Source organism: Phoca vitulina, unplaced genomic scaffold (genome assembly GCF_004348235.1).
Source record: "Phoca vitulina isolate PV1807 unplaced genomic scaffold, GSC_HSeal_1.0 scaffold67, whole genome shotgun sequence".
Classification (NCBI taxonomy): domain Eukaryota; kingdom Metazoa; phylum Chordata; class Mammalia; order Carnivora; family Phocidae; genus Phoca; species Phoca vitulina.
The window spans coordinates 2,176,774-2,202,259 of NW_022589770.1; the positions used below are offsets into that span (position 1 = coordinate 2,176,774).

General features: G+C 42.5%; 1 protein-coding gene across 5 annotated transcripts in view; it reads right to left on the reverse strand.

Annotated features, from left to right (window-relative positions):
- ADAMTSL1 (ADAMTS like 1) overlaps positions 1-25,486 on the reverse strand; it is a 901,468-nt gene that overhangs the window by 127,892 nt on the left and 748,090 nt on the right. For all 5 annotated transcript variants that reach the window (XM_032392420.1, XM_032392419.1, XM_032392418.1 and 2 more), the window contains 2 exons: positions 17,216-17,426; positions 1,766-1,945 (listed from right to left, as the gene is read on the reverse strand). In XM_032392420.1, coding sequence (XP_032248311.1) covers positions 1,766-1,945; positions 17,216-17,426 — 391 coding nt within the window. The remainder of the gene's footprint in view (positions 1-1,765; positions 1,946-17,215; positions 17,427-25,486) is intronic.

Here is a 25,486-nt window from a genome sequence, read left to right on the forward strand (position 1 = left end):
CCTAAGCACACATGACACTGTTCTAAAGGTCTGTGATACTTAATGGGCCCCAGAGGACCTCAATTCAGCAGTCTCCTTTTCTTAATGCCTAATCACAAGGGTCCCTGCTTCAAATCTACAGGCCTAAAAGGATTTTTTCTGAATTCTCTGTGTCCCATGTGCTCAGAGGCCACAAACTCCAGGAACATGGGAGGACAATTATAATACACAAGCCCCTTCCTCAGCATCCCACTCATGGCAACCATCACCCATAGACTTAGTGGAAGGACACCTTTTACAATATGGCCCTGGGAGGAAGTCTTCATCCAGAGCCACTCACTTGGCAACTACATTAGTGCGGTCTCCTGCTCTGTTAGTTTCGTTATGATTATTCCCATATAATACCATACCCCAAATCAACATTCCATGGAAAAACTGGCACTAACATGTGCATGCGCACACGTGTGCACACGCAAACACACACGCATGCTGATTTTACATGCTTTAATCTTTTATCCTCCTGAAAGAAAATTGTTTCCAAAATTTGAGAAAAATAATCATACCTACTTCTGTTCTGAGACACTTGGGGTGAGACACCACCAGAAGGCAATTTTCTTGCCAAATTATAAAACCTATGATGATGTAGGTTAACTCACCCCTGCAATGCCTTAGTAGACACCATCTGAGGGAACTCTACGTGAGTTGATAAGGGGCAAGAATTCTAAGAACTGAGGTTGAAAGAGGTGGCATCTTAATTTTCAGGGGCAGCTTTTCCCTCTGTGGAAGCAAGTGTGCCTGTGCTGGGTTTCAACCCACAGCAGCCTCATCCTGTTGTGTACATACAACATACACACATACAACCATACCAAGAAGGCCATGGGTTCAGCAAGGCCCGTTCTAACGGTTCAGTGCAAGAGAGGGCAGGGTCTTGAATCTGTTTCTGACACAAAGATTTTTACTCCAGGTCTGGCGATTCCGTTCTTGGCTAAATCTGCTTAGGAGGCAATACTTTTGGGGGGACTTCTTTATGGGAGACACACATGCCTATGAAGCTGGGGGAGTTGTACGCAATTCACAGCAGGAGTATAGGGGCTGAAAACCAGTGAGAGCTGGGTGTAAATGACTTAATTTATGCTAGTGCTCGAGTAGGAATTATTTAGAAAAGTAGGTTAGTTGGGGGTATATCCCTAACTTATGAGGCAAGTCAGGAATGGTGGATGCTGATGTAATCATCCCCCAAATGCAAGCAACAGGGGAAATCAAGTTCTCTTGCTGGGAAGTTGTTAACGTCTTGGAGCCAGGAAACTGACAGTAAAGAGGCAGGATTTCCCTGGCCTTCTTTTCTTAATAAATCATGTTCCTTATTGTCCAGTAACTTGGAAGGGAATAACCAGAGAGGCTTTGCCCTTCCTGAGTAGAGACTAAAAACATCTGGGAGGAGGAGGTGCCGGGAGGTCGGGAAGGTGGGTGTGGGGATAAAGGTAGAACAACAGGGTCTTCTGAGAAGAATTCGGGGCCAGACAAGGCCTGATTTTGTTTCATGAGGAGCCCTGTTTACAATTCCATGCTTCTGATTGTTGAGTAAGGGCTGGCTGCTTACCTCAGGTCCCTGCAGCCTAGTTAATAGCTAGTTACATGTTGTGGTATAACTGGTTACAAAAATACTGTTCCATAACGCTAGGAGGATTATTTCGTTCTGTTCTCATCTTCTGTTTGTGTAAGTTTGGGGTGCCTTCTTTTCCTCCTTAGGTCTCTTTCAGGATCTCCTTCTGAGGAACATACATACCTCCGTCCAGTCAGAGAGGAGCCACTCGCTGGGACAGTCATCCTTCTTGCAGGCTTGCTGGGAGGCCAGTTTCGAGGCTGAACAGAAGGTCTCAGGAAGCTCCAGGAAGCTGCCGTCAGCCATGCGCTGTTTGCAAAGAACTTCACGCTTCTGGATGCCCCCTCCGCAGGTCCTGGAACACTGGGGAAGGAAGAGAAAGTCATTTTAACCTAGGACAGTGGTATGTTTGCCTGCCAATCCTTATCTTAGTCTTGGCTGAGTAAAGAGTGGAAAAAACAACAGAAGAAGAAGAAAAACCAAGAACCGGCCCAAAGGATTTTGCTCCCTTTCCCTGAAATGAATTTTGCAGCAAGATCTACACCCTCCAATCTTAATTTCAAGTATTTAACTAGAGCATTCAGGAATTTCAAGGGCCTTTAAATCATAGAAAGTTGTTCCTCAACTATGATTTGCAGCCCCCCAAGACAACTGGTTTAAAAGGTTAGTATAATAGGGTGTTAAACATATTTACGACCCAGTGAAAGTAATCTGTGCAGCTTCCAGAAGGAACAGGAGAGGGCTCCTGCCATCAGTGTAAATCTGCAAGAATTAATCTGCACGGAAGGCAGGCCTTTCTCTCTAAGTGTAAACATCCATTCTACTCTATTGGAGGGACATTAGATGGAAGGCCTGGTTTCCCGGAAGAACTCCCCTGGAACACTTTTCTTGTAGGACTGGTGATTTCTCAGGGCAGTGGGAGGGAACTAGAGCCATTGGAATTTGGGATATAGGAAAATAGTCTTATGTCTGTGGTTTTCAGCGGGACCCCAGTCAAGCACATTGTTGACATGTAACTTAATAGTTACAGCCCCGTTGCACGAGGGGGAAGGGGGATGCTCTCAGGCCCAGACTGTTGGCTGTTGTCCCATAGCCCCCTCCCTTGCAATAGCAAAGGAACCCTCAATTTTTAGTTGGGCACACGACTTCCCAGCATACAGACTATATTTGTCGATCTTCCCTGAAGGTGCACCTGGCCCTGTGACTCAGAGCTGGCCAATGAGATATACATGGCAGGGTGGTGTGTAATTTCAGGGAGATGACCCTAAAACGAGGGTGACATTCCCCCCTTCCCTTTCTCCTTCTTGCTGGTTGGAATGTGAACATGAGGCCTAAAATTTAACAGCCCCCTCCCCGCCCCCCACCCCGTCTTGGACAGTGATAGGTAAAGAGATGGAAGCAGCCTATCTTCCTGATTGTGAAGCCATCACATGGACCCTGGATGGTCTGGGCTTATATGAGCGAGAAATACTTTTTTTCTCTTATTTAAGCCATTGTGACTTTGGGTTTTCTGTCATCTTTAGTTGGATCTAACTTTTCGTCATTTTTAGATCAGCAACTGATGACTGCTCTCTGCTGGGAATACTTTACTGGCAACATTCTAGGGAGTGCTCTGCTTTCTTCCAGAATAGTCCTTTCGCTTCCACCTGCTACCCTTGGTCTCGCTGGGACATGAAGCCTGGTTATACAAACCTGAGAGTTTTTGCTGGAGGAGTGGCTCCTGCTGCAGCAGTGGCCTCTCAGAACTTGTGTGTGTGTGTTTTGGGGGGTGGGGGGGTCTGTGCTCAGTGGGCTGTACTTGGAACTGCAAGGGGGATTTGCGCTCACAGGTCAAGGTTAGGATGGTGATACACTGAGTATAGTCAGAATGCAGCTGTAGCCCAGCCGTCACCCTCTCTTAGTGGTCCCAACCCTGGATGCACTTTAAAATCATTTGGGAGCTTTTCAAAAGTACTGAAGCCTAGATGGATCCCATCTCAGATCCATTAAATCAGAAACTCTGGGAGGGGGTCGCCTGGGTGGCTCAGTCAGTTAAACGTCTGCCTTCGGCTCAGGTCATGATCCCAGGGTCCTGGGATCGAGTCTGCATCAGGCTCCCTGCTCAGTGGGGAGCCTGCTTCTCCCTCTGCCTCTGCTCCTTCTCCCTGCTCGTGCCCTCAATCTCTCTCTCAAATGGATAAATAAAATGTTAAAAAAAAAAAGAAAGAAAAGAAACTCTGGGAGGTGGGTCCCAGGCGTCAGATTTTAAAATTAAAAAATAATAACAAATCTCCCAAGTAATTCTGTACAACCAGGTTGAGAACCATCTCTCCAAATGAACCATCTCTCTACCCCTCCACCATTTCCAATGGGAATAAAATAAACATGGAGGGGCGCGTACAACCCAGGGAAGCCTCTGTTAGAACCAGTGATTCTTCGGATCCCGCCCATGCAAACCTGCCCTTCGTTTGTAGTTGTGAGTGGCTGGAGGTCACAGAACTACTGGATAATGAAGTTAAAAAAGCTGTGAACTTTGTCTAGTTAGGGCTTTTAACCCCAGAGCCTTCTGACCAAACCAGTGGCGAGCAACCTTCATTTGGATTTAAAATTTTAGAAGTTTGGTTTGAAAATAACCTTACTGAATCCCAAAGGAAAAAAAATGTCTTTTCTTATGGCTAGATTCAACTACCTAACCACTGAATAAAAAGAAGGCTAATGGTAAAGGCAAAACCATCCAATGAGGTAGATCTTATCCCCACTTTACAGATAAAGAAGCTGAGGCTGGAGAGGAGAAGTGACTCAACGAAGGCCACACAGGGGCCGGAACTGGTTTACTTCCATTCTGTGCAACATTCACCCAGCTCCTACTGAGCACCTGCTCTGGGCTGGGAGTGGCGGACCCAGCTGGAGAACGAGCCCAAGCTCAGCTTCTCTTTCCTGTGGCTGTAGGAGCTGCTCTCCATTTGCCATGGGAGGGTATTCTGGGGCTGCTTCCTGCTGAGGGTCCCAGGCCTCCTAAGCACCAAGCCAGCCAGAGCCTGGTCTCACCGTGCCCCCCCCCCCCCCAGCTGGAGGGTCAGTGCTTTGCAATTCAATCCTCTGCCTCCACTCCCTGACTATCCCTGATGGGCAGGAGCAGGTCGATGATCCAGGTTGGGGACCAACGTTCTCAAATAGTTCATCCACACTGGGATGGCCCTGGAAATGTGTTCTCCCTAGACCCTTTGAACTCAGAGCCAAAAGGCTACATTTGAACCTGGCTTCTAGGCTGTGCCACCAAGCTGAGTGTGGAGGTAGACCGTAGGAGGTGGTCTGCGGCCAGTTGTTACCCATCACAGATCCAAACAGTTCCTTCCAAGGGCTTGTCTAGCATGTTGTTGAGCCTTAATTGAAGAAAAATCTAGAGCCTCAGAGCTAATGATTCAAGCTGTGAGTGCGCCAGGCCTTTGGCTTCTCTGGCTCATTTCAATGGCTCCCTGGCCTTTTCGTTGATTGCAGAAGCAAACCTTAATTTTAGTTCTCGTTTAGTAGCAGTTCAATAAAGTCTCAAAGGATTTTACTTCGGCAATGCACTTTGTACCCACACTGCCTAGCAGAGTGCCTTCTGCGAATGTAAATCCTCAATAAATATTTGTGGAATTGAAGTTGGTGGTTGGGGGAGATTTAAATTAGTGGCTAAGAGTTCCATTTACTTAAAGTATGCCTTCTTGTTATACAGACAGCTAAGGTTTTAAATTTGGTTTTATAGTCTTTTGTATGACTTCTTAGGTTCAGCCTTCCCTTATTTTTGTTGAATCCTCCCTTCCAACCACCCAGTTATTCTATCATCAGATTAGTTTTAACCTTTACCATTCAGCCCTTCTTTGGGACTCCTTTATAAATTATACAACTAACCATGTGGATTGCTGATTCCTAAAATTTGCCAAACTTGGGGACTGTGTTCTCCACAATTCTTTCCATTCTATGAATTATTAAAATTTTTCCATGAACTTAATGTAATTTTGTTCAAATTGTAACTGTCTGGAAAAAACAAAGTTTATGCTGGTGAGTCAAAAATTTCAGTCTTAAGCTCTGACCTCTCCCCTCTGCTTACTCAACATGACCACTTAAATGCAAACAGGCATCTTGACCTAAATATGTCCAAAATGGAACTTTTGATCTTGCCTTTCCATCCTTGCCCCAAATCTGCTCTCCTCTTAGTCTTCCCCATCTATTTGATGGTGCCATATCCAAGCCAGAAACGTAGGAAATGTCTTGAGAGTTTCCTTTTTCCCACCACCTCTTCCCTGACACTCAATCCATGAGCAAATACTTCCAGATGTCCCTCCAAAATAAATAAGCTTTACCTCCGCAACAAGTAAGAAATTAGGATATCATCATCTCTTGCTTAGACTACTACGGAGCTTCCTAACCAGTCTCTAGTTTTCTCAGTTTGGTCCTAGCAGGATATAGATGGGGTACTCAATTTGAAGACAGCCTCTCTCCTGATAGCCTGCTGAAAATGCCATTGGTTGAACACAACTAGAAGCCAGAGGGTAGAGTCTATATAGGTCAGCCTCCTGAGACACAGGTGGAGAAGGTAGAGCAGAGCTACAAGAGCAACGGAAGATATTCAGCATATCTATAGTATATTCTCCACACACTAGCAAGAATGATGTTTTCAAAGCATACATCGGATCATATAATTCCCATGCTTAACAGCCTTCAATGACTTTCCCCGGTGATTAGAATAAAATCCAAACTCCTGGAACCCTGGCCTGCAAAGCCCTACACGTTCTGGTCCCTGCCCTGAAGGAACTTTTGAGACTGTCTTACTCAAATTTTAACTTCATTCGTTCATTTGACAGAAATTTATTCAATACCAAGCATGGTTCTAGGTTCTTGGTTCTAGCACTGAACAAGCAGAACCTGACACACCTCTGCAATCTTATACAATTCTCCCCTTTCCCTGCTTATTTCAGCCACATTGTTTGTGTGTGTGTGTGTGTGTGTGTGTGTGTGTATGTGTGTGTTGTTTCTCCCACATGCCCAGCTTGTTTCTCCCACAGGATCTTTGCACTTGCTCTTCTCGCCACCTGGCCCACTCTCCTCTTACATCTTCTCATGGCTGAGTGTTTCTAATTACTCAGGTTTAATTCCATTCTTACCTGCTTGGAGAACCCATCCTTAAACTCCTAGGCTAGGGTAGCCAAAGTAGTCTCTATTCTATTAGCCTCCTTTTGTTTATTTATTATTTTTTGTCTTTAAATAGCTCTTTTAAATAGCTCTCGTCCCTCTGGAAATTATCATCCATTATCCTGTTAACTCTATGAAGAAAGGGATTTTGGTTCTTTCATTGCTCATATTAGTGTTTGAGAATTGCATTCAAAAGTTTCCCCCAGTGTGATAGTGTTACATCTCAAATGAGAGACCTTAGGATTGGATGTCTCCTTCTCTAGTTTTCTTCCACACGTTCTCTAATTTTTTTCTTTTAAAATTAATGATTTTTTTTCCTAGTAAAAAAGTGATCAGGGTATGAGCTAAATAGTAGCTCATTTTATAACTGATGCTGGAGGAATACGACATTTAGGTATGGTGTATAGTACATCCAAACTGTAGTGGAAGTGCAGTGTATTTTTCTTTGAGAGAAGTACTAGCTGATTCATAAAATCATTATCCCCCTAAACCTCAAAATTACATCAAACCACTTTTCTTCTAATCCTTTGATTATAACTCACAATCAAATTCCCCATGGGTCCTGTTGAGTCTGCGAGGCATAAAGAACATGCTCTTAAAGTTTCTGTTACCCGGTGACTGACGTTTTAGGCACTTCACTAGTGATGTTGGATTTGTAGGACTACAGATCTCTTCAATGCTTGATGGCCAAAGTTTTCTTTTTCTAAATATCTAAGAAGGCACATGGGCTTCCATTCAACTTGAGTAAATGCTCCCCAAACAAACAAGGAGCTGCATAAGAAGAGCTCTCTAATCTAAGCTGCTCAGGTAGCACTTCTTAGTGAATGTGGCAATAAGGAAAAATGCAGATTAATTTTCTCTCTCTTTCAAACTGAGGAAATAGATGAAGAAAGTCATTGGTCTTTTTAAAGGGTGGCGATGTAATAAAATTGTGCTATAGAGGGTGACCATTCATGAAACATAACCTGGTCGGGTTATCCCTTGGCAGATAGGACCTGATTTAAGGGACAGACCCTCAGGGGATTCCCCTCAGTGCCGTGCACAAGTCTGTAACCTTATGGTGACAAAGCAGCTACAACAAAATGTAAAGAAAATCAGCTTATTGTTTGGGAATTTGATCTACAGAGAAAACTTGTGGGAAGTTCTTAGCACCCAGGGGGTAAGGTTCAGACTCGTGAGAATGTCCCGGAGAGCGCTCACACTGGAACCCATGCTGAGCTGCCAAGCCACTGTTGCTTGCTGGCTTGCCATGGGGACAACGTGCCCTTCTCTAGGCACACAGATGCCTTCTCTGCTCAGACCTTTGATCACCTTGTTCACTCTGTGAGCAGTGCCCTTTGCCTCTTTGCCTATCTAGAAACTTTTAAGACGCCTTTGAAGGCCCCATTCAAAGGCTCAGAGAATGAGTCACCACCCACCCTGCCTTAACCTGGAAGGGTACTGCGTGTTTCCTATAAGAGCTAGTTGTTTATGTGCCTGCAAACCAACCACCCCCCCGCCCCGCCTCCCTGCATGCACACAGGATTATGCATCTTTTGACGAAAGGGAATGCACGCCTCTTTCTATTCCCCAGTGTCTAGTGTAGCATCTGGCAAAGAGCGTGCACTTCATAAATGTTTGTTGAATTGATGATTGGATGAACAAAAGATCCCCAAATCCAGATGTTTAAAAGACGTGACACAAACAACCAGCTGATGGGCTGAACATCCACCTTTTATCGAGCTGTTTTACCATTACCAGAAGCTGCTTCTAAGGAAGTCAGCAGTGGGTTTTAGCCAGACACTGCACGTGCTCTGGTGGGTGCTGTGACCCTCCAGGTACGGTAGACAACCCTCTAGCTAAGCGAATACTGTCAGGGAGCTTCAACACTTGTCTCAGCTTTGCTCAGAAAGTTCCCTTGGTGTGTTTACATTGCTGAAACGGTGTTTTTAGAAATTTTTAAAAACCATAGATAAAATTTCAAATTAATAAAGCTTCCAAAGTCTGTGACAACTCTGTGAACATGTTGAGATTACCTGACGAGGCTGATAGTTCTGAAGTGAGAAGCAGCATGCCAAGAAGAAAATTTTAAAAAGAGAACAGCAAGAGAAATTTAATAAAACTAAATGAAAAATGTTTGCCTTTATGAACCATTTAAAATGATATTGTGGTATGAAGAGGCAGATCTCTAGTAAGGGGTATTATTTTTAAATATGGGCCATAAATAGAATAAATCACAAAAAATATTATTTATGTTGCTTATCTTCGCTGCCATACATGTTTCATGATATAAGGTCATAGATTCATTAGTTTTATAAGAAAGTAAAACATATACAATAAGGGGAGCACTTAAAAGTTATGTTTCTTTTTTTATGATTCATTTATCTTGAGGGGGGAGGGGCAGAGAGAGAGGGAATCAGATTCCGTGCTGAGTGTGGGGCCCCACTCGGGGCTTGATCTCATGACCCTGAGATCATGACCTGAGCCGAACCATGAGTTGGATGCTTAACCGACTGAGCCACCCAGGTGCCCCTAAAAGTTATGTTTCTATACAAAATACAGTGGCCTAAGTGTCTTGTATTTTTAAAGATTTTCCCATGATCAGCATACTAATAAATTCGCCTGTATTGACCCCTTTGGTTTCATCTTGGTAGCTTCATTTACTGAGGGCTGAGTTCATATCTTTGGTCCCTCAAGTCACATTATTGAGCCCAATACAAAGTGACATTTATGTACTTTCTAAAGTCAACTTTCTAGTTTCAACATAAGATGCTCTGCTTGCAGTTTCTAACTCATTACATTCCTTTCTTCATTCACTCATTCATTCTTTCATCAAACACTTAGTAAGTACTTGCTGAGTGCCAGGCGCCCTATTAGGTGCTGGGGGTTTAAGATGACTATAAACTGGTTACTAATCCTCACGTAATTGCAGTCCAGTGAGGGGTTAAAATTATTATCAAATGTGATCAGCTTTACTAAAGAAGGAATACAGAGGAGAGGCAACTAAGTCTTTATAGAAAATCAGGGAAGGCTCTACGGAGGAGGGGACCCATGAGGGTTGGCCAGGGAGATGAGGAGTCCTGGCAGAGTCACAATACGTGTGCACAGGGTGTGAAGGAACATGGCATCTCTGAGGAGACCTCAGAAGGGAGAGCACAGAGTTCATGGGGAAGTTGCAGTCAGAAAATGAGATTAAGAAGCAGGGTGAGGGGCAAACTGAAGGGCCTTGGGCATATCTGGACAAAATCTCAAACGCATAGGGTGTCATTAAGGATTTTAAAGTAGGGGGTAACATGATCCAGTTTGTAGAAAATGATTCCACGAAGGCTGATGGGTTCTAGGGAGTACTACCCTGTGAGATATTAATAGGTATACCATGGAGAAAAGGTTTCCCGGTCCAGTGAATCTAAATAACACTCCATACTATCTATTTGGGGGCCCTCAGCACACGTTAATATTTTAAAGGCTCAACAGAGGGCATGTAGTAAATAACCACTGATCCCAAGTTGGGGCACAATGGATGAGAAATAAGACAACGCAGGGATACCAAGGAAAAGGCTGTTTGTAATGGTTTAGTTCATTGTGAGGACTGGAACCAAGGCAAGAGGCTAGAGAATATGCTAGAAGGTGGTGTGGCCCAGGAGGGAAGACTGGGTCTGCTGGCAAAGGTGGTGGGTAGCTGTGTTTTTGAGCTTGGTGTTAGGCCTTTGGAATTCGAGGTAACTTGGTGATATGCAAGACTGAGAGGATCAAAAGACAGTTGGAGAGACAGTGGCTGTATACAACAGAGGCCAAACTGAGCCACAGTGAATTAGGGCTCAGAGAAATAAAGAAAATGAGGACTGGAATCTGGCTCAAAATGATTAAATGAGGACAAAATTTCTACCCCAACCATTTTGTGGATTAGCATTGCCTGGAAGTACAGTGTATCTTCTGGGTTTAATATTCCTGTTACTATATGAAGCATGGGACTGCACACCCACTAAAATCCAGGGCAATTATTACAAAGAACGTTCTGCTAATAAATAAATACAAGTAAAAACACTGCACATGTGAAATTTTACTTCTAATCTCTGTTTTGCTTACATTTATTGTTAGTTCTAAAGGATCAAGTGTCCATTTTCTTATAAAACAACTACTAAAAATGAGATAAAAACATCCTAATATGCTTTTTTTCCCCTCCCTGGATACAACACGTTAAATAAGCATGGTTTCTAAATTGTGAGGATTTATATTTTAGTCACTGGAATATAACAAAACTGATGACTCAATTGATTCTTTCTGCCAGTCTTCAGCCCTCAAATCCAGACCAAAGTCATTCTTTTCTGTGTGTGTGTGTTTTAATCTAAAAAATGAAAAAAATGAATTCTCATGCATTTGTAGTTGTCATTAAAATTCCTCTTTTTTCTTCATATTACCAGCAGGGACTCTTCTTGCATATACCTTTTTATACAGCTACACTATAGACATTTTGTATTGTAACCCTGATTTAAAAAAAATTTTATATGGAAATGGCCACATAATCACAGTTCTAAGCAAGGGAGAAAACAGGGGCCGGGGTGATTGTTTCAGTCTCTGCACAGATGTGTGCAATATGTGTGTACAGTTGGGTGGACACAATCCTAATCATAAAACATGCGTAATACAGAGAAATATAAATGATGCTTCAGAGTGTCCTCCCTAATTCATTTCAGTTAACCCTTTGAGCATCTATCTCTTTTCCTCTCATTTCTCTTTTCAATTTATTTTTTAGAATAAAAATTAATAAAGGTTGATGCATACGAAGCTCACAGAGAGTGGTGAGCAGAGTGATAGTAGAAGGCAGATTTTAATCTCAAGGATCTTGTGCCAATAGAGATTAATGCTTAGTCAGCCCATAATCTAAGTACAGACTATAGTAGGCTGAGCAGTGATATCTGTGCCCTAATCTCTGGAACCTGTGAAAATGTTATTTTACAGGGTAAAAGCGACTTAGCAGATGTGATTAAGCATCTTGAGATGGGGAGATTGCCTGGATTATCCAGGTGGGCTCAGTGTCATCATAATGATCCTTGTAAGAGGGAAGAAGGAGGGCAGAGTCAGAGAGAAAGGACAGAATCAGAGGTTGGAGTGAAGCGCTTTGGAGATGGAAGAAGGGGCCGTGAGCCAAGGAAGCGAGCAGCCTCTAGAAGCTGGAAGAGGCAAGGTAATGGATTCGCCCCTAGAGCCTCCCGAAGGAGCGTGGGCCTGCCAACCCCTTGATTGTAGCCAAGTAAAACTGATTTCAGACTTCTGACCTCCAGAGCTATAAGATAGTAAATTCACATTGTCGTAAGCCACTAAATGTGTGGTAATTTGTTATAGCAGCAACAGGAAACACGCAGAGATTAACTGCCCTGGATAAGGCAACAAATAGTGACTTTTATGTAAACTGCTGACTTTCGGGCTGGTGTCAGATTTCCTCACAATTTAATACTTTGGAGTAAATGGTAAAGAGGTCTCGGGAAAGCTGAATTGCATAGCGGAATAGAGAATGGGTTTTGAAGCCTCCAAGCCCCCTTTGCTTTGATTGGCTATGTGACCCGGGACAAGGACAACCTCTCTGAGCCTCCTTTCCTTGCAGGGTTGCTGTGGGGATTAGAAGAGAAAATGTGAGAACAGTAGAAAGAGTTCTGCTACATGAAGTTGGAATTCATGCTAACTTCACAGTGCTCTACGTCCCTCATCCATGGAATGGGAGGACAGTAGTAATGGTCACATAGGATAGTGAGGGTTGAATGAGTTAAATCTGTAAAGTGCCTAGAACTGTGCTTGAAACATAGTAAGTGCTGCTCTTATTAAAAAGAGAAGGTCCTGAAATGGGGCAAGTGCTCAACAAATAGACTGGCAGACTTGTCATGCAACTTTCCAGCACTAAGCTCTATGCTTTACATACCTGCTCTAAGTGTTATGGGGTCTCACTGAGACTTGGTCTCTGTCTCATTGACCTTATGGTTTAACTCAGAAGTTACAGGAAAGTGCCCATCCAGGTAAGGTAGTATGTGACTGGTCAATGAGCAGCACTGACCATGAACATCCTGTGGCTTCAGTGCAGGAGGATAGCGGAAGAGTCCTGGTAGAGGAGGTGGGACTCCTGCCCAGTTGGACAAGCAGAGGGGAGGGGAACTGCCTGTGGGCAGGGAGAAGCATGGGCAGACAGGAATGTACATGCAGGGGTGGGAGAAGCATGGCGGGAGATGGGCAGGAGCAGATGTGCAGAGGGATGAAGGCCTGACTAAGCCATCTGGCTTTACTGTATGGCAATGGAATGTCCCTGAAAAATGTCCTAGCAGAATACCATCATGATCAAAGTGTCTTGGATGGACTTATGACATATATCACAGTGGTTCTCAATCATGGTGCTGTACCACACCAGTGGGATATGATCCCTAGTGAGGTGTATATAAAATAACACATAGCCAGCACCAAAGATGATGATGATGATGATGATGATGAGCGTGTTTAACCAATTAGAGAAGATTCAGGATACCTATGCACTAAATATGGGTTTCAAAAGCCAACTAAACACAAACCAACAAGGTATTTAAGCTACACTGATAAAGGTAAATGAGTCATTCACACAAGACCAGAGATAAAAACCAAGGGATGCAGTATTAAGTTGTTGAACTGAAATAAAGAAGGCCCCCTAAGCCAAAGCTAGAATTTGATTTTTGTTTCATTTCTACTTGTTTCTAAAATAAAATTTTAACATATGTACCCGGACTGCACGCTAGTCCTCTCCAGACCTGCAGAATGGGTAACTGTTGGCTACTTGCCAGCTGTCAGGCAAATGCTCTATAAAAGACAAGGGAGGTTGCATTTCTACCTGGCAAATGACAATTCATGTGGTTGTGCTTTTTTTTCTTCCAGGAAGAAAAGTGTACACATGAAGTCAGTGGTAGCCCAGTGTTCAAAGGGCAAGGAGAAGGAGTTACTCCCCTCAAAAGCCAATGTTCATCACGGTACTATGTCGTCTTTCAATGAAGCATTTGACACCGCATCTGCTTTTCTTTCATCTGAAGAAAGACTTAAGGTGGGTGTTGAAGGATTAGAGACCTCAGCACTATCCTCTAGTAGATCCAGATAGAAAAGAGCATATGAGTGCACAGCAGGTTCCCTTGTGCTAAGAAGGACCAGGGAACCAGAGGGCTAATCAGGCAAATGGACAGTCAATAGCTGGTGTCTTTTACTAAGGGGGGGTCCTAAGACAACAGCCAATTAGCTTGGAGCCCCCCAAGTTACTCCTGACTTATGTCACCATATGGCATAAACAATGACTTCCTTTCCTTTAACAAGTGGTTGATATTAGCTGCTTTTATCGAACAAAGCTTAACTAAAAATGTAGTATTCTAGGAAATTATGTAAGAAGAATAGTCTGTTGTTTTGTCTAGGTTTAGAAAGATTCCTAAAAATGACCAAGGATTCTTAAAACAGACCCTACACACCACATGCCTAACAGGGTTTTTCTCTAGAGGATAGAATCACTTTCTATGTTCTTTATTTCTTATTGAATATATTTCACAATGACTATGTATTACGTATAAAGAAGATACTTTTAAAAAAAGATCTTAAGAAGGCGTGGTTAGTAGCTCATTGGATGAACTTCAAAGGGCTGTTTACTATTAGTTTCCTGATCTGAAAAATGAACTTAAATCTGACTCAACCTCAAAGGCCTCTCCCTAATGGAAGGAAGGAAAAAAAGTTTTCAAAACAAATTTGTGTCTTAACAGGCCTAGGAGATGGAAAATGGAAGAATAATTGACTTTTTGGAAATCTGTATTAAATGGGGACATTGGGCATGGGGGTGGCGGCGGTGGTGGTGGCAATAGACCAAAAAAGGTCCTGTATATGCATGTGCTCTAAAAAGTGAGGAAAAATAAGTCATAGGTCACTGCCATTATTCAGCAACATGAGTGGCTATTACAAAGAGGCTGGGGGGCGGGTCTCCCTGGGTGGCTCAGTTGGTTGAGCGTCCCACTCTTGGTTTCAGCTCAGGTCATGATCTTGAGATTGTGAGATCGAGGCCTGCATCAGTCTCTGTGCTCAGCAGAGAGTCTGCTTCAGATTCTCTCTCCCTCTCCCTTCTCCTCTGCCCCTCTCCCCACTCTCGCATGCTCTCTCTCTCTCTCAAATGAATGAATGAATGAATGAAATCTTAAAAAAAAAAAAGAGGTTGGTGTTTCATTGAGTTTCACTGCTAGGTCAATATTAGAACCCATAACCATAAGACATTATATAATATATAAAGTCAGAATTTTCAGGGCATGTGGGGCAGTATTCTTGATCTAGTCATTCATTTTGTCATTCAATAAACATTTTATCCAGAACTTACTATGTACCTAATAGAGACATGCGTTAATAATCTGATGACTTAATACAGCAATGGAGGTTGATTTGGGTTGATTCCCGGTCTTGTCTTAGGGTTGGCATTAGTTAGTGGTGCAGTTTGAGGTCATGGATTTATTTTAGTTAAAGCTAACAGTATAAATATACTAGAACCAGGAGACCTGGGGTCTCAACCAGGCTTTATGATCTTGGCAAGGCCATATCTAGGCCATAGTTACATCGTGTGTAAAACAAGGGGACTCATATATAATCCCTGATGGCTCTTTAGGCCATAGTAGTCTGCAACAATGAGGTATAGGGGAAAGGATCACATAAAACTGGGTTGATGGCCAACCCTAAGTTTGCTACCTGTATGAGCCTCAGGTCTCTTAAACCTAAAATGAAGATAATACAACCGACTTTTCACTGATTGTTGTGAGGAGTAACTTCAGTTAGGTGTGTAATAATATTTCTTCTTTTTTTTTTTAACAGAACGCTGGTACATAGGCATTCAAAATATATAACATCCTCTTGATTTCCACAAACTATCACATAGTAGCATGGTATTTATGAGCTTAGCCACATATATATTTAAGCTCTAAAAGGAAATAGTCAATATCTTTTTCCAGATGCTTTATATTTTAGAGTTTTGCTCACTGATTACTCTTTGATTCATTGAGTGCTTTACTAAATCCTAGTCCCAAGATGAGCAGAGAGAAGGAAGGGGCTCTGCGAAGTGATAGTGGAAAAGCATCCTTTGAGGCATGGCAGTCTAGAAACGGCAGCCCCCTCTCAGCACTAAGGCAAGGGCGTGTAAGCTGCTGTGCTCTCTCCTCAGTTGGATAACCATATAATTTATCATTTTAGTTGGGACACTTAAAAAAATTTTTTTTAAGATTTATTTATTTTTAGAGAAAGAGAGAGCAAGAGTGAGTGGGGGCAGGGGCAGAGGGAGAGAATATTTAAGCAGACTCTCCACTGAGTGTGGAGCCTGACGTGGGGCTTGACAGGGGGCTCAATCCCATGATCCATGAGATCATGACCTGAGCTGAAACCAAGAGTTGGACACCTAAATGACTGAGCTACCCAGGTGCCCCAATTGGGATAATTTTGAGAGTGAAAAACTGTTTTAGTAAAACTGGGATAAGCTGGGATGCATGTCCCTCTCACCTTTCAGGCTTACTTTTTGTGACCATTGTTGTCAATTTATAGGTACCTCTGATAGCCTCATGGAGAAGAAATGAAAAATAAGGTTCTATCCAAATAATCTAAAATTTCTCTCTGTTTTTTGAAGGCATGGAAAAAATTACTTAACTGAAGTTTGATAAATACATATTAATTTTAGATAGAATATTATGATAAAATAGTTGTGTTTGTATTATTATTATGTATGCTCTTGAGGGGGGTCAGTGAAGTTTTTCTGTGAAAGGACAGAGTAAATATCTTAGGTATTGCAGGCTAAATGGTCTCTGTCATAACCATGTAGTTCTGCCCCTCCAGGGCAAAAGCAGCCATGGCCAATACATCAAAGAATGGGCATGGCTGTGTTCAAATAAAATTTCATTTATAATAACTGCTTGTGAGATGGATCTGGCTTTGGGCTGCAGTTTGTCAACCCCTGCTTTAAAACAATAGTTCCTAGACTGTTGGAATTCATAGGACCAGGAAAAATTTAAAAATCCTGGAAGTGATTTGACTTCTAATCTGTTATTTTGGTAAGTAATTATATTTAAAAGAAAAAAAAAAAGAAAAGTCATTGCCTAGCACCTTGGCCTCTTAGGATTTTAAAACAGCAAAAAACTTTTAGAAAGGGCACAGATTCAGAGCAAATTTAGCTTTGTGGAAAACCAACTACATTGTCCTTATTTTTAAAAAATGTTTTCTTAGTTTGGTAAAAACTTTGTTATGAATATACTCGGTTTAACAGATGGGTCTTGAATTGCTTTGGGAGGACACTGGTGTGGAACCACAGACAGAGCACAGTATTTATAATGAAAATATCTGGATTTGAATAAGGTTGAGAGAGTACTAAGAAGGGAGGGAGGAACAGACCTTGGACATTCCTTTCACGGGACAAAACTCCTTGAAGAGAGTGTCCCTTGCCCTGAATCAGAGTTGTATACACAAACTCTAGTATCGAGTAACTCCAGGACTCACCGGTTGCCACTGTGCAGGGTACCAGGCAGGGGGGCAGTTGAAGCGGTTACAAGCTTGCACCGTGCTGGGCTTGGGCTGACGGCACAGTTCATCGGCCAGGATTACGGTTTCATTCATCTCTCTGGAAAGGAGGTGGGAGCAGAAGACATCTCTGGTCTGCAGGCCAACCCCACAGGTGAGACTGCATGGACTCCACTTGCCAATTTCCCACCTGGGAAGAAATCAGAGAGGACGAGGACATCCTTAGTACCTGTGTAGAGAACATCATGACATCAAGTGTTGCCAATAGAGTAAAAACACATACCTGGGAATGTGGGAATTTCCAGCACAAGATTGGCTAGGAATTCTACCCCAAGCCTAGAATGCATCCTCTCCTACATGCTCTAGAATTCATTTTGAATAAACAAAGAGGGTGATAAAATGGAATGTCCATTTTTACCCACAAAATCACCAAGAATGGTCACAACCATGTCTATTTGGATGAAATATACAAACTTCATCAAAATAAGGCTACCGGTATGCTAGATATAACACAGGTTTGAGTGCAGAAAGGCTTTGGGCACTAGGTATTGAACAGCCTTTCTGCTAATCTGTCTAGTCCCCATTCTTAGCAAGACTGAATAATTTGTGCTTGTTTTTCTTTGGCTTCAAAGTGAAAGGTCATTGGCTCCAACTTCCTTCAAACTTCCAACATAGCATAGAAATGTCTCTGTCTTATGTATAAATATCATCACTGCTTGGGACTGGAGAATGTAACAAAAGTAAAGGTTGCTAAATAGATCAGTCTTCTTGAGGGGAAATAAATGGAGAGAATGGCTCATTATCTGGAAGTAGAAGTCAAATACACACGGAGGAGTTGAGTGCATAATTGGCCATTCCGAACGGCCAAGTCTTGAGAAGTACATTTACAGTGAGCTGAAGGCCTATAAAAACAATCCTACTCCATTTCCCTGTTGATGCAGCCTCCAAAATGGGAATGATAAGGAAAAAGCTGAGTTGCTTGGGCTTGGAGTAAGAAGCGTTCTTTAATCATCAGTTTTGGAAAGTTCTATTTACAATATGAGGCACAAAAATTCTACAAACAGAAGTTAGCCAAGAAAAGCATGGCAAGTAGATCCTTCAGTAGCTAGCCTTGAAAACTGGCTTAAAAATCTTTGGCCTTCACGTTTTTCATCAGACTGCAAAACAGAGTACATACTCTCTCATTCTCTTTCTGCTACTCTGATATGTAACTACCTTACAAACCCCTATTTCCACTGCCTCCTTTCATCTATCCTGTGTTTAAGTCATATGTGTAGCAGACAATTTCATTATTCTCAACTCACGCCCCCTGGTTCTCCAGCTCTGTCTTTACTCAAGCTGTTACTCTGAATTTGGAATACGTTTTGTCCTTTCCTTGCCCATCCTTCAAAATGTCTTTATTTCTGTGTATCCCAGTTTGGTCCATGTTCAAAAGATGTGTACCTGCTTCTAGATAGTTAATGTACATGGTTAATAATTTCTTGATAAATGAGCAAATGGAAGGGACCTACCAGCACAGTGGGTGCTTTACACCCATTTAATTACCTCCAGAACAACATGAGATAGACTCTACTGATTTCCCTCATTTTATAATTGAGGAAATCTGAAAATCTAAGAGGTTGACTTGCCCAAAACCCATAATTAGTAAGTTGCGAATTCAGGATTCAGACTTGGGTGTGTTTGGCTTCAAAGCCTTAGTCTATTCTATTGTACCACGCTGTCTCCAGGAAAACTGTCCTATAAACATTCACAAAATTTTAAATCAATAGAAGAGGAGAGGCTGAATTGAATATGTATTTCTTTTAGATCGATCCTTGTGCGAATTTCTATAAATTTATTTTTAGATCCCTAGTTTGGGTAAATTCCTAGCTTTAAAATGTTGTGTTTTAAAATATATCCACACATTCTTTGCCACCTCTCCCTTCTAAAGATGAAGCCTTGAGTCTGGGCTGAACTTAGTGGCTCATTTGTAATGAATAGGATGAGGCAGAAGTGAGGGTATATGACCTCTAAGGCTAAATCATAAAAAGGATATATTTTCATTTGGCTCTTTCTTTGCTCACTCTGGGGGAAGCCAGCTGTCATGTCATGAGCACACTCACTCAGTCTTCAGGAAAGTCCACATGCAAAGGAACTGAAGCTGTTCACCAACAGTTGGCACCAACTCGCCAGTCATGTGACTGAGCTACCTTGCAAGCCGATCCGCTGGACCCAGTCTAGCCTTCAGATGATTGCACCCTCATGAGAGACCTTGAGGCAGAATTGCCTTTCCAAGGCGTTCCCAGATTCCTCACTCATTAAATGGTGAGAGGTAAAAAACATTTATTTCTGTTGTAAGCTACTAGGATTTGGGGAAATTTGTTGTGCAACAATAGACAACTAATACAGCATACCCCTCCACTCCAATCATGCATGTGTTCATCAAAAGACATATATAAGGGGGCGCCTGGGTGGCTCAGTCGGTTAAGCGTCTGCCTTTGGCTCAGGTCATGATCCCAGGGTTCTGGGATCGAGTCCCACATCGGGCTCCCTGCTCAGGGGGAGCCTGCTTCTCTCTCTCCTCCCTGCTCATGCTCTCTTCTCACTATCTCTGTCTGTCTCTCTCTCAAAAAAAAAAAAAAAAAGACATATATAAGAATATTAAAAGCAGCACTACTGATAATAGCCCAGATGGGGAACAATCCAATGTCCATAAATAGTTGAGTGGATAAAAAATTATGATATAGTCATACAAGAACACTGAACAGTGAGAATAAACTATAACAAGCAACACAGATGAATCTCACAAACATAAAATTGAGGAAAGAAAGCCACAAAAGCAAAAATTCATACTGTGCTCTCATTTATATAAAGTTCAAAACCCAAAACTAATCTATGATGTTAGAAATTGGGTTGGGGGTTACCCTTGGTGGGCAGTAACTAGAAAAGGGGGGCTGGGGGAGGAATTCTGGGATGTTATCTTGATCTGGATCCACTTTGTGAAAAATCATCAAGACATACAATGTAGGATTTGTGCACTTTTCTCTATGTTTGTTATGCTTCAAAAAGGGGTGTTCCCCCCCCCCACTTTTAAGTGAAATGTTAAAATGTGGCTGTGAAACAAAATCCAACAACCATGCTCAATGCTGGTGACCACAATGTGTGTGTCTCATAAAGGAGCTGCCTACACAGTGAATGTTGTCCAAGGTTGAAACCTGTCATATTACAGGCTCTCCACTTCCACTGCCCCCATTCCTGCCTCCACCTCTGGCAGAAATTCAGTCACTGGGACCTTGAAGCAGAGGCATTTTGGCAGCCATGAGGTCACTTCAACACTGTTCATCAAACTCACAAAATAGACATATCTGCTTACCCATGATAAAACCACATTGCATTCCCAAGGGAGGAGGTCAGCAGAAGCTATCTGTGTATTAAGTACTTTGCTGATTGAAAGTATCTGAATCAACTTAGGCCAAAAGAAAAAAAAAAAGGGAAAGCAGACTCCCCTCCTCCCCCCTGCCCCCCATTTCTCTGCAGACGGGCTACATTTGTGAGCCTTGGGTCTGGCTGGCTGCTGATAGAACCTTCCTGCATTCTGTGCTTTTGGCTGTTTCTTGAGGGAGTGCAACAGGCCAGGAGGGAGGAGAAAGCCTGGGGGCAGGATTGGCTGGCTCGCAGCCTGTGAGGCACTTAGAGGCCTTTCCTGGGATTCTGGGGCCTGGCTTTCCCACAAGCCCAGTGATGGGAGGGGACAGGAGCTCAGAGGATGAGGGCGTTAGTGCTTTCCCCTCTACTTTGCCTGTTTCACTTTTACTCATCTTTATGTCTTCATTGACAATGGTACTTCCTCAGGGATGAAGCCCTCAGCTTGGTAAAATTCGCCTATTATATAGTCTCACTAATACCTCCCCCTTTGGAAATTTTCAACACGTAATAAAATTACTGTGGTAAGAACACAACATAAGATACCCTCTTAACAAAATTTTAAGTGTACAATATAGTATTGTTGACTCTAGGTACAAAGAGCTCTAGAACTTACTCATCTTGCTTAACTGGAACTTTGTGCCTATTGATGAGTAACTCCTCATTTCCCCCTCCCTCTAGCCCCTGGCAAGCACCATCTATTCTTTGATTCTATGAATTTGATTGTTTCAGATATCTCATATAAGTGGAATCATGCAGCATTTGTTCTTGTGTAACTGGCTTATTTCTCTTAGCATAATGTTCCTGAGGTTCATCCACATTGTCACACATTGCAGACTTCTTTTTTAAGGCTCGATAGCCTTATGTATACACCATATTTTCTTTATCCATTCATCTGCTGAAGGACATTTAGCTTATGTCCACATACTGGCTATCGTGAATAGTGCTGCAGTGAACATGGGAGTGCTAATATCTCTTTGAGATCCTGACTTCAGTTCTTTTAGATAAATGCCCAGAAGTGGGATTACTGGATTTTATGGCAGTTCTATTTTTAATGTTTTGAGGAACCTCCATGCTGCTGCTTTCTACAGTGGCTGCACCAGTTTGCATTCCCACCAACAGTGCACAAGGGTTCCAATTTCTCCACGTCCTTGCCAACACTGTGGTCTTTTGCTTTATTGATGATAGCCATCCAGACCAGTATGAGGGGATTATCTCACTGTGGTTTTGATTTGCATTTTCTTTTATTATTTTTTATTTTTAAATTTTATTTATTTATTTATTTGGAGAGAAAGAGAGAGAGAGCAGGTGGGGAGGGGCAGAGGGAGAAAATCTCAAGCAGGCTTTGCCCAGTGCACAGCTTGATGTGGGGCTCAATCTCATGACCCCAAGATCATGACCTGAGCCAAAATCGAGAGGCGGATGCTCAACCACTAAGCCACCCAGACACCCCTGATTTGCATTTTCTGATGATTAGTGATGTGGAGAATTTTCTATATACAGTTGGCCATTGGTAGTCTTTTTTGGAGAAATGTCTTGCAAGTCTTTAGCCCATTTTTAAATCGGGTTATTAGATTTTTTGTTGTTGTTGTTATTGAGTTGTAGAAGTTCCTCCTATGTTATGCAGATAAGGTCTTTATCAGAAATATGGTTTGCAATTTTTTTCTCCCTGTTACTCTGTTGAGTGTTTTCTTTGCTGTGCTCAATGAACCTGTAATCTGACTACCCTGCTCCACTGTTACCTTGATGAAAGCATGGGTCAATGTTTATTTTGGCTTAGCACTAGTTATGGGTTCAAGTGTATCCCCCTAAAAGGTATGTTGGAGTCCTAACCCCCAATAACTCAGAATGTGACTTTATTTGGAATGGGGTTATTACAGATATAATCACTTAAGGTGAAATCATACTAGAGTAGGGTGGGCTTTTAATCCAGTATGAATGGTGTTCTTGTAAGAAAGGAGAGGACCACTCAGGGAGAATGTCATGTAATGACAGGGACAGAGATTGCAGTGATGCATCTACAAGCCAAGGGATGTCAAGGATTGCCGGCAGACACCAGAAGCTAGAAGAGGCAAGGAAGGATTTGCCCTCATAGGTTTCAGAAGGAGCATGGTCCTGCTGACATCTTCATGTCTGCCTCCAGAACTGTGAGAGAATGCATTTCTATTGTTTTGTGTCACCCTGTTTGTGGTACTGTGTTATGGCACCCCTGGGAAACTAGTACATCACTGTAACCTCCATACCTAGAGTGGTGCCTAGAACATAGATGCTTGGTAAGTACGAGGTAACGCAAACTGAGTAGAATCCCAGTGAACTGGGTGTGCACCTTTGGTTTAGACACTTGGCTGGTCAACCATTTCAGCTATGATCACTGAGCAACCGCCAGCAGCAATTTCAAAGTCCCCAAAGCCCTGAACACCACAAAGTTTCCTTTAGTGTGGTTCAAACTATTTGGTGACAGCACTGGACCTGAATTGACATGATGTTTTTATAGGTTGCATCCCACTTAGTGTAAATATTTACACATTTTACTGCAGCAATGTTAGACTGTTGGATTATGGCATTTTCTCCTAGAATTTACTAGGGGTAATACATAATTTATGTTACAGTAATCCTAACATACTTCTAAAGTACAAAAAATTCTGAATTCCAAAACACATCTGCCCTGATGGTTTTGGCTAAAGGATTCTGGCTCTATAGAAGGATGGCAAACATGATCACTATGTTTTCTTTCAGCTTCTAGGCTTCAGGTGTTTAGCTTCATGGTTAGGCCCTTGGCCAAAATGTTATGGAGACTGGTTCCTCCAGCATTCCCTTGCTATATTGCTTTTTTTTCTCTCTGACCTTCTTGTCCATATTCCTGTCCTTTTTGTCAAAACCTGCTTGCAGGGAAAGCTCTGGGAGCTGACAGATCACAGCTGATGCCCTGTGGCATCAGGCTGGACCCTGTCCAACTCCTGAGCAACTGACTCCTGACCAAGGGTAGACAGGAGACAGAGGGTTACCTCCCACCCCTCAAGGCTGGGATTAGTCTTCCCGTCCTCTGTTCAACATCAGATGTACTTGGGTAGGCCTGTGTTTATAATTGGATTTTAAATTTTAGCCTTGGTTTCCGAATTCCACTTTGTTTCCCTGATGGTGCTGGAGTTCTGCTCAACGTTTAGCCTACTGCACACAGAGCCTGTCACTCTGCCTGCATCTGGCCAGCCCCTTGCCTTGGCCTGGGCAGAGACCCCTGGCCACAAGCCATAAGCCATGATGAGACAGCAGTCTAGCTGACATTACACATTACTGCTAATAACAATAGTAATTCTAACATTTATACAGAGCTTACAATGAGTCAGGTACTATGCTAGTTGTTGTAAATGCGTTCTCTCTTATAATCTTCTCCACAGCCCTGTGAGGCAGGTACTATTATTTTCTGCATTTTAATAACAAGATGTGAAGCCTGGAGAAGTTAAACGATTAATTAGTCATGGCCTAGAATGCCTACCGTCAGATCTCACACAGATGTCAATGCCGCATGCATCACATCCAAGTCTAACACGACTTGGACACATGGGTGCTGAGAATGGGGTTGCTCCCTATCACGGAGGCCAGCACATGCATTTTTAAGCCCCAGCTCTGCATCATCTCAGCTTCTTTCGCAGAGGTCCTAGCAAGACTCAGGGATAAGCTCACCCAAGATGTGGGATACATATATGAACTCACTTCTTACTTGCATCAACCTATGAATAAGGTACTATAAAGTTCCCCATTTTACAGGGTGACATAACAGAGGCTTTGAAAGGTCAAGTAACTTGTCCAAAGTCACACAGCTAGTAAACAGGAAAATCAGGATTCAAACCCAGGTAGCTTGGCTCCTGCATGCCTAAATATTATATTATACTAACTTTTTGGGTGAGGATGATGAATAGAACAGTACAAAGTAGATCTGAGATGCAAATTCTAGGATCCTTGGTGGCTATAACTTCAGAAATGACAAATGGCAAAATGACAGATCTATTCTTAAATAATAGAAACCAACACAATGACGCCAGCCAAGGTTACGAATACACTCGGAGTTGTTATTTCAGTAAAGTAGCAGTGATACTTGGCAGCAAATGGGCAAAGTCTGAGTGTGGTCCCCTCAAGGATATGTTTACTTTTTGTAAAGGTGGCCATCAGAGATAATGTGGGCAATCAAGGACCCATGGTGTTTGGCACTTCTTAACAGCTTGTGTTTGTATTAGCTATATAAAAGGAGGAATTTTGGCCTTCTTTTGGACAAGGGCTCATTATGTGAGTTGCCAAGGTTTTTCTCCCCTACCCTTTCAGAGAAGGCATTGGCTGTTGCCTCCAGCAACTCATTGTTGGTTGCTGGTATAAATGCACATAATTTCTAATGGTAGACTCTCCCCATCCCAATCTATGCCCTAAGAACCTTCTGTTACCCTGGTTTTTGCAGCAAAGAAGGCTTGTTTCTTTATTCAAAATTTAAAGATGCAGTTATTGAGAAGTGAAACACCACGTAAATTTCAATTATTTGTTAGAGACATTCTTTAAACTTGTGCGTAATCCTTCAACTTGATATTTCTACCTAACATTACTAACCTGTGATTTTTTAAAGTCCCCCAAAGATATCTGTTTCCTCTAGAATGTCTCTGAGGTCAGGAGGTAGAAAGCAATCAAGCAATAATAAATCAGATACCATGGAGCATGGCCAGCTCTAGAAAGCCTAAGGTAGGATAAAGAAAACTCTCTTTCCAACTGGGACACTGTTTAGGACCAGGTGCCCCTTTAAGGTTTTATACTATTACTGGTGGCTCCCAATTTATCTCTGTATCTTCCAGTTTCCAATTTATCCAC